Below are 9,520 nucleotides of genomic sequence, written 5' to 3' on the forward strand. Positions count from 1 at the left end.
CAACTTGGTTGCAATTTATCTACTCCCCACTGATTCCAGGCCTCATTAGGACCCTCTAAAGAGCTGTTTTCTAGGCCTGTCAGCCTCCCTGGTTCATATATGGTGGATTCTGTGGGCAAGCAGAGGCCAGAGAGGAGAGTGGGAAGCACACCGAGCTCTGGGCTGACCGGAGATCACTGCAGACACAGAACCGGATGACAACCATTGAGGAGGGGTCACCAAACCACTGCTGGGCCTTCCACACCAGGGACCAAGGAGAAGGCTGCCAGCCAATTTCCCCTCCTCCCTTTTATTGAAGCTGGACAGGTTGAGATAAAGGAGGCTGCCAGGAACCAGTCTCAGGGCTCTGGTCTCCTGCCCTCAACCCTCACCTGCAGCAGAGGCTGGTTCTTAGAGGCTGTGAGGGTATCAGTAAGACCTCAAGTAAGATCCCTGGGTCCAGGCAGTAGACAAGAAGCACTTAGCTCCTGACATCTGGGGTTCCAGCAAAACGAGGGACAGAAAGCCACTGAAAGGGCTGCCCAGGTTTCAGACAGCTGATGCCTGCTCATCCATCTTCTCAAAGCTCAAAACCCAGAATGATTGGGGAGGGTAGTTGAAGGAGGAGGAAGAAGAAGGTCCTGGAAGCCAGAGATGGTGGAAGAGGTGCTGTCCAGTTCGGGAGTAATCAGGTGAGGGTTGCTTACTGCTTTTCCACGGCTCCTTGCTCAGCTATGCTCTCCTGGCTGGGGCCCTGGCTCTGCTCCTGGCTCTGCCCATGCCACGGAGTCTCCTTGAACACAAACCAACAGTTCCCGGCCCACAGGAAGAAGTTGATAAAGCCAAAGAGCTGCAAAGACATCAGGGGGAGTTTGTGAGAATACTAAGGGGGACTCTGTGAGAACAAGAAGGGGGGAGCTCCTGTGTGTGTGTGTGCACGCGCGCACATGCACTCATGGGTGTGGCAGGAAGAGACACAGAGGACTTTCAAGAAAGACTAAAAGAAAGAGAACTGGATAGAGACAGGGTTCCAGGCCATCATCCACTAAAGGAATCTCGGGTTAAAGCGTCTAACTCTGTTCCTGCATTTTGCAAAGCATAGCAAGGAGCCAAGAGCCAAGACCCTGGTGATGCATCCCACAGCCACGTGGGGCCCTGTTTGAGGCACCTTCTGCAGGGTGGGTGTGGCTGGAACTGTCCAAGGTGCTCCTTCTGAAGGGCCAGGGACCCAGCCAGGGCTATATTCAAATATTTATTCAAAACATTTAAAAACCTATCAGCAGGAGTTGCTTAAGAGGAAGTGTACTAATGTCTGCAATTAACTTTGAAATGCATTAAAAATAAGATGGATTGATGGATGGGAAGAGGCAGGTAGGTGTGTGATAAAGCAAGTCTGGTAAAATGTTAATGGTATAGTCTAGGTGGTGAGTACGTGGGTGTTCACTGTCAAATTCTTTCAACTTTGCTCTATGTGTGAAATTTTTCACAATAAAATGCTGGGCTCCAGCAAGGTCCAGAAGACTGTTTAGTGTGTAGCCATTAAACCCTTCAGCTGCTGGGCTATGGTGAGGTTCAGGCTCACCAGTGCTGGGCTGAGGTGGCTGGGATCATTGGGGGCATTTAAGAAGCTCAAGGCCTCAGCTATTTACAAACTGATATGGAAATACTTGAAGATTTTAATAACTGGTATAGCCAAACATGTGCATGCCAGCTGGACCCACCACTACCAGGAAGGCCCTTTCCAGCCTGGAGGACTGAGCAATAATGAGCCCCTTCTCACTTACTCTGGGCCTGCTCCCAGCTTTGAGCTCCTGACAGTGCTCCTCCTTCACATGCTCACATGTACACACACACACACAAATGCACACTGTAAAGCAGGCAGGAGGAGCACGAGCATGCCTGGAGGAAAGGAAAAGACAAGGGAAATGGGAAGCCAGAGTGCAGAAGGAGGAAAGAACAGGAGGCCAAGTGGCTCTCAAGTTCCCCCCATCACATAATGTCTGATCAGGGTCTGCCAGGGGCCAGCAGCCAGCATCAGGTGCAGGGAACATCAGCTCTGGGGACATCCTCTCTGCCCCTCTCAGAACCTACTAGCTGGAATGGGCCTGGGCAGCTGGGATAGCACTGCCTCCCCCAGGCCCCTGCAGAGCCAGAGGTCTCACCACGGAGATGTTGGCCAGGCCCATGGAAGGCGTGGCCCCCGCACTGCACACAGCTTCTTCTCCGTGGCACACAGACATAGCTGCAGTCAGGCTGGATGGCCGGGTAGCCCCCTTGATGTCGGTCAGGCCCTTGCCCCAGGCAGCTGCAGCTACCAGCCAGAAGAAGGTGAAGGAGACAGTCACGCAGAAGTCCTAGTAGGAGCAGAGGGACAGGAAATGCACTCAGAAAGGGCCCCACAAGCTCCTACTTCCTTTGGAACTGCCATAATGCACTAGGATCCTGGGGTCCCAGGACAGCTGCCTCTTCCCAGCCTGCCCAAGACCTAGAGCCTCAGGAGCCCAGATCGACCTGAGTGTTTACTGCCACCAAAGGAATCCTGACTCTCAGCCCTGCAAACTACGGTTAGGCAAAAATGTACAAGGACATCTGCTGGTCAGCTTCACTTCAAAACCCAAGTAGCCTAAACTTCCAACTCTCCCCTTCCAGCCTTTCCTTTGATCACCATGGCTGAGCTGTAACTGGTGACAGAGTGAGGGCAGACTTCAGTGGACAAGTGGGGTCCTCTGAGGCACCCCTTGCATGCCTGGGATAGGAAGAGAGTAAAGGGGAATATTATTACCAGCTAACACTTATTAAGGCTGCCTATGTACTTTTTTTTTTTTATGTACTAGATACTTTACATGTGTTATCTCATTTTATACCCCCAAACCACTATGAGGAAGGTACTATTTTTATTCCCATTTTAGAGTTGAGGAAACTGAAGCTTTGAGAAGATAAGTAATATGTGCAAGATCACATAGCTAGCAAGGGACAGGTTGCGATTCAAAGCCACACAGCCTGACTCGAGAGCCTGTTTCTCAATACTGCTATTGTGCCTCCTGAGAGCAGGAGGAGGTTGGAGAGCAGGAGGAGAAATGGGAGGTTGGTAGGGGCAGAGTCCTGAGAGTTGGGACTTTCACTGGCATGGGGAACTGTGGGAGCCACAGCTCCTGAAGGGACCAACAGCAAAGAGCTGGCAGGGAGATTTAGGAGGTTCCAAATACGAATGTCAGAGCCCAGGAAGGCTGCCATATTTGTCCTCCCTAACCTGCACTCCTGCCTTCCCAGCTCTGCCTTCAGTTCCAGAAGGAACATCCTCCCAGTTTCTCTGACCTGCCCACTCACCACTAGCGGGAAGCGCTTGTTCTCCGTGTACAGCTTGTTGAAGCGCAGGTAGAGGATAAGAGCGGCCATAGTGTAGAAGAAGGAAAAGATGCCCAGGGTCACAAAGAACTCAGCGGGGGCAGAGAAGTCCCCCATGAGGTGCAGGGTCTTGGAGGTGGATTCATCATCACAGAGGGGCATCTCATATTGGACCCGGTTCAACCTGCAGGCAGAAGGCGAGGCCATGCTGAGCTCAGGAAAGGCCGCTTCCTGTGGAGGCAGGGGGCCCGTGGAGTAGTCCTGTACTAGTTCTGACCCTGAGACTCTTTCAGAGCCAAGGGGCAGGAGTACTTAGGGAGTAATGTTTCTTGATGGGCCCTTTCAGTCAAGACAGGATCCTCACAAACTCTCTGGGGATTCCAGTCAAACCCTACATCCTCCTCAGCTGCCACCCGACACTTATCTATCCTGCCCAAGTATTTCCAGGGCCCTTCAGGTCACAACCATAATATAGTCTATTTCTGGAAGTCAAACCACTATGCAGATGGGCTTTGTTCTGTCCCCTGGGAAAGCAGAGGCTTACGATCCCTGCTGTTGGTTGTCTATGGACTGGAACATTATTGTAACAATGATCTATCCATGTTTCCCTTATGTTTTTCCTTGGTCAGTGTGTCTGGAATTCCTAAAGTGAAGGAAGGACCTAAGTCTTATAATTCTCTTTGAATAGGGAGTAGCACACAACAAATAGTCTTTAGACTTCCAGAGGTGGAGAACCAAGCAGGACCTGCCAATCCAGTGAGAGAGGCTGTGCTGGGTCAGAACAAATTCCTGCTCACCTGAAGGGATAGCCGAATGCAACAAGGATGGAGCTCACGTCCTTGGCTTCGTTGTTGCAGCGAACCGTTGCTCCTGTCTCCCCGCTGTAAGAGCCGCAGGACCCAAAGGCGAAAATAGCAAAGAGCTGGGGGAGAGTAAAGTCCCTTTAAGAGTCAGAAGTCCTCAGCGGGCCAAGATAAATTCCCTCGGTACCACCCCTGACTCTCAGCAGGGTACAGATATGGGGGGAGAAGGATTCTCTTTAATCAAGCTCCTCCTGGGCAGGAACCCATGGCCTCCACTGGTCTCCCAGCCTCAGGCTGCTGTGTTCACTGCACAGGTTGCTGGGCCAAATGGCCAAATGAATAAGGTTAGCAATAAGTAGTGCCCGGGAAGGAGATGAAGTGAGAGAAAATGGACAGTTTCCAGGTCTTTCCATTGACCATGATATTGAGAACCAGATGCCCTTAAGATGATGACTAACACAAAACCTCTGCCAAGTCGAGCTTTTGGAAACTTCTAGCTTAAAACTAGACTTGGATTTCCTCCCCAAGGGAGAAGCGCCCCCAGAAATAGCATCCTCTGCACCGGCGTAGATCAGGCATAACTGGAACAATTTCCATTTAGCCTTCGAACCAGCCATCGAGTCTTGTCATTACCTTGTGGCTTCCTGCTTCAGTACTGAGAGTGTAGCTGGAGGGGACAACTTCTGCCAAGCTTTTAGAGGGACCAACTGGCAGAGGCCACATTGCTGCCCCACGGTACTGCCAGCCTAAGTCCTCTTCCACCCCAAAGGCACGTTTCATTCTGGTGGCAGTGCTGACCAGCTGGGCCAAAGCTGACAGTCCTGGCTCCAGCCCAGAGAAAAGTGCCCTCCACTTGCCTTATCAGTTTTCTACTATTTCCTTACTGGTGTTTCCCTCAGTAATCTGTTGATGGTGCCATTTCTCGATGTTAAGAACCACAGGCATTTCAGAGCACTTGACTTGTTTTCCTCTCCACCTTTCAACACATTTCACTAAACCTCCCGCCTTCAGTGAAATGAAATTTTCTCACTCGATGGCTTTCAAATTTCTTTGGTTAGGAAAGGAGATGACAAATTGGAATCCATTTATCCTCTCACATTGTCAACCCCGGCCCGGTTTCCTGTGAGCTTACCATTGGCCTGTATGCAATGTAATCACTCTTACTTAGCAGTGAGCTTATTCTGTATCATTCACTTTCTATATGTTTCTCTGTGACTCAGCATCTTGGACATTAAGCATCTAGAAGACAGTTAATCTACATCCCAGTCCTGTATCCAGTGAAGAGAATAGAGTTGTGCACATATTATTTTGCTAATGCTTGTTAGTATTATGGAGTAGAAAGAGACCTGGATCAGGAGTCAGGAAATCTGGGTTCTAGTCCTGGCCCTGTCACTAATTAGTTGGGTGGCCTCTGATATCAGTCCCTTCTCTGAGTCTTTTCTCACCTGTAAAATGAGGGGTTGGGAGTAGATAATCTAGAGCCCTTTTCCAGCTCTGGAAGTCTTCCATTCTTTGAGGGTAATGTGCTCTTGGCTGGGCCTGCCAACAGCTGTGCTCTGTCCCTGGGTGGTGTCTGCCTTGCATCGCCTGGTCTGGCAGGTCTTCTCCATGCTGGAGCCACTGACCCCTCTCTAAAGGTCACAATTGGTACCTCTCTGTTCCTAGGAGATTCATTCCATACCATTGAGGATTCTCCCCATTTTTAAAGCCATCCAGGAAACCTCTCTCCAGTGCCTGAATAATAGCCTCAATGAACTTAAATCTCGAGGCTGCGGTAGAACCCTGTTTGCTCATCTTTTTAACAGTTAGAAGTCACTCAAACCGTTTGCTCAGTTACCCTTTACATACTTGTGGCATAATAATGGAAATTCTCTAGCTCTTCCTTATGTTGTTGTTAGGTGCCATCAAGTCAGTTTCGACTCACAGCGACCCTATGTACCACAGAATGAAACACTGCCCGGTCCTGCGCCACGCTCACAATCATTGTTATGCTCTCATGCTGTTATGCTGTTAAGCTTTTCCTTATAGGAATTCTCTCCTTCTCTCTCAGCTCTGTGCCTCTCTGATTCCTCTTGGAAGTTCCTTTATCCTTCTTAGCTTCTGGTGCCCAGAACTGAACACAATTAGGGTGTCACATTCTAGGAAAGGCAGCACGGCTGGATATATTTTTACATGTTGGCAATGAGTCAGTGAATGGCTCCATAAACGTTCCCTAAGAAAGTAGGTATTTCTAATTTGGAGAAGTGAACAGTCAGCTACGGAGTCTTCTCTTCGTTAACACTCTTTTGACAGGCACTCCTGAGCATCTACAGAAAGAATATTTACTGAGCATCTACTATGTACCAGGCATTGTTCTAACAGTGAACAAACAAGAAAAAAAAGTCCCTGTCCTCAGGGAGCTCATATTCTAGAGGTGCACTGTCCAATATAATAGCCTCCAGCCACCTGCGATTATTTTAATTAAATAAAATGAAAAACCGAGTTCCTCATTTCAAGCATCCAACAGTCACACGTGACTAGCAAGTACCAAACTGGACAGCACAGATGATAGAACTTTTCCATCGTCTCAGAAAATTCTACTGTGTCTAGATGATGACCTTGAAGTTCTAAAAGTCCTGAGCCCTGCTTTCCGATTCCTCAGATGGCAGATATACCCATAAGGACTTTAGTATTATGTGTATTCTCTTATATTCTGATTCTTTGAATGTCAGGAATCTTGGATAACTCTTTATTATCCAGCATATATTATTAAATCTGAACATCACTTAATCAGATGGTGCCAAATAACAGACAGTTTGCTATACCAGGGGAAGAAGGGAAAAATCTGAGGAGAATTTCACAGGTTCAGACAACAGCAGAGGAAAAAGGATCTCAGAAATTACCAAGTCCAACAGTCTCATTTCACAGAGATGTAAACCGAAGCCCCAAAAGACTAAGTGACTTTCCCAAGGTCACATTTGGCTAATGTGAGAGCCAGTCTTAGGATTCACATCTGCTGACTCCCTGTCCGCTGCTCTTTCCACATCATTCATTAATTCAACAAATATTCAAATACTGGTGCTGAAGACACAGAAATGAATCAGACCCAGCTCCTGCTCTCAAGAGTTCACATCCAGAAAGGACAGTGTCATGTTAAAACAAGCAAACAAAAACAAAAGCCTGCATCACAATTATTGAGGTTAAAATAGAGAACTCTACCATGCACGGCAAGGATGGAGAAAGTAGCTCTGTGCCTGGGACACAGGGGCAGAGAAGGATACCCTTGCTGAACCCCCTCCACGATTTCTACCCTCCACCTTTCGGCATCAGATTTGGTTTCTTCCCTAACTGTGCTAGGTGTCTGAGCCACAGGGAAGAGAGGGAAAGAACTGAAACTACCGTTGTCACTAACCACAAGACTCTGAGACAAGCAAACTGGTCATAATGAACAGGAGCCAAGGAGAAGATGGGGGCCCGGGACAAGGAGAATCTCTGGAGTTCTGGTGCCCATCAGCCTTCCCCTTCTTGGACCTGCATTGCTAGGGACTGGGTGTGGGGGGTGGTTCAGGCATGGCCACCTCAGCTCCTCCCCCTCCTGCCTCTGCATCTCTTTGGGAAAGGTGTCAGAATAACCTTCCCGGTTTAAGGATGAGGCTCCACTTTGATGCTGACTAGTCAGTCTTGAGAACTCTAATACCACCAGTTAGTGCAGGGTACAGGGAAATTCTTTTCCCACAATCATCCTCTAGGTTTTATGGATTCTGATGGTGTTCTTTTACCTTCCCCATGCTGATTTAAATAGCTCATTTTCATCACAGAGACCCCAGAAGCAAACATGTAATGTTGGTGCCCCAAAGGTGAATTGTTGATCAGGGGCACACCCAGTTAAAGACAATATGACTTACTTATAAGCAAATGGGAACAAGAACAAAGTAACCCAGAAGATTCTTTTGTACTTTATCATTAAAGCAAGAATTTGGCAGTGACATTTGAATAATCTCACTGAACAGTTAAGTTTAGCTGGACAGCCTGCATGGGGGCGGGGGGAAGTGTTACTAAGGATCAAGGGGAAGGAGAGGTTCAGGAATAGGAGGGAAGGGACCCAATGCTTACTGAATACCTTCTGGAGTGCCAGGCTTCCTGTGATCCTCCTGAATGTTCCCTAGGGCAGATGCTTTACAGATAGTTCTTCCTGTAATCCTCCCAGTGAGCCTGTGAGATAGGTCTCAACCCCCTTTACAGGTAAGGAAACTGAGGTCCATAAAGGCTTCATCACTTACCCAGGGTTCCATGGCTAGAAAGCAGAGGTGGCTGCATTCAAACCAAGGTTCATCTGACCTCAGAGGCAGCCTTTTTCTTTTTTTAAAAAAAAAACTCATTCTCCAATAATTGAGCTATACCCATCTTACTTCTTTAGCTTAGTGCAGACTTAGCAAGTCTCTAAAATTGGAATTGAGGGTGAGATTAGTGAATTTCTGAATTAAGAAAAAAACCTCTAAGCACCTGACTAGTAAAATAGTAACATTACCTCCTTCTTGCAAGGATTCCAGTAAAACCTTTGCTTTTTGATAATAATAGCAACAAAATTTTCTGATTACCATTACAATCACTACAAGATTTGTGTGTGTTTGTTTTTTTCCTTCTCCAGTCAGGAGCACTTGATCCCTACAAGCAGGAAATGAATTAAAAACCTAAATGACATTTCCACTGTTATTTCTGGTGCTGGTCCTCATGTACTTTAATGTTAGCTTTTTTTTTTATCTGCAGAGATTCAGGACAAGTGAAACTCATGTCCCCTGAACCCAGGCTGTGAGGATGACAGTAAGAACAAACCATGTTGCCTTATGATGCTACCCTGTGAATGAAGACTGAGTTCAGAGTCTGGTCCAGGCCCCAGGACTTAGCATTAGCGAGAGAAAGGGGCTTTTGTTTTACATAACCCTTCTCTAAGAAGTCAAGCATCAGAAAAGTCAAAGAGGTCTTAGCTCTTAGGGCATCAGTGCTGACCCTGGGACAAGACTGGATTATTTCCCTGCACATTGCTTTGTGCAGCCTTTATAGAAATATTGGATCTATTGATAAGGAGGAGGGTGTGGGGGAGGGGAGAAAAAGATGGAAGGATTGAAAAAGGAAGCTTTTCAAAATCTCTCCAGGGAAGATGACTCCATGGTCTAATAAACTCATTCTTTCCCTCAACCTTTAACAATCTTTTTCAAATTTCTCTTAGATCCATTTGTCTAGTTTAATGATAAAATTATACTATTATATTTCAGGTTCTGTTCCTCTAGATCACTCATAGTGGTTCAGCTAGTTCTGGGTGCCAGTCACTTGGTGTCTTAATATCATTCTTATACGGCCCCCTCTCTCACTCAAGTGGTGGGTCAGAACAGGTAGTGGGGGGCCATGAAGGAGCT

General features: G+C 47.5%; 1 protein-coding gene across 1 annotated transcript; it reads right to left on the bottom strand.

Moving 5' to 3' along the window:
* Window positions 1-69: 69 nt before the first annotated feature.
* On the bottom strand, window positions 70-3,508 carry SYPL2 (synaptophysin like 2). Its single transcript, XM_003409545.4, has 3 exons — window positions 3,307-3,508; window positions 2,142-2,333; window positions 70-829 (listed from the first exon to the last, which is right to left on the bottom strand). The coding sequence occupies exons 1-3, from the start codon at window positions 3,484-3,486 to the stop codon at window positions 683-685; spliced, it is 519 nt and encodes a 172-aa protein (XP_003409593.2). The 5' UTR covers window positions 3,487-3,508; the 3' UTR covers window positions 70-682.
* Window positions 3,509-9,520: the final 6,012 nt, after the last annotated feature.

Source organism: Loxodonta africana, chromosome 3, assembly GCF_030014295.1.
Source record: "Loxodonta africana isolate mLoxAfr1 chromosome 3, mLoxAfr1.hap2, whole genome shotgun sequence".
Lineage (NCBI taxonomy): Eukaryota > Metazoa > Chordata > Mammalia > Proboscidea > Elephantidae > Loxodonta > Loxodonta africana.

Excerpts from the sequence above, each read along its gene's own strand:
- SYPL2 (XM_003409545.4), bottom strand. The coding sequence starts at position 3,486 with ATGCCCCTCTGTGATGATGAATCCACCTCCAAGACCCTGCACCTCATG. Across the intron at positions 2,334-3,306 it reads ACAAGCGCTTCCCGCTAGTG|GACTTCTGCGTGACTGTCTC; the intron begins GTGAGTGGGCAG and ends TGCTCCTACTAG. Across the intron at positions 830-2,141 it reads GCCTGGCCAACATCTCCGTG|CTCTTTGGCTTTATCAACTT; the intron begins GTGAGACCTCTG and ends ATGTCTTTGCAG.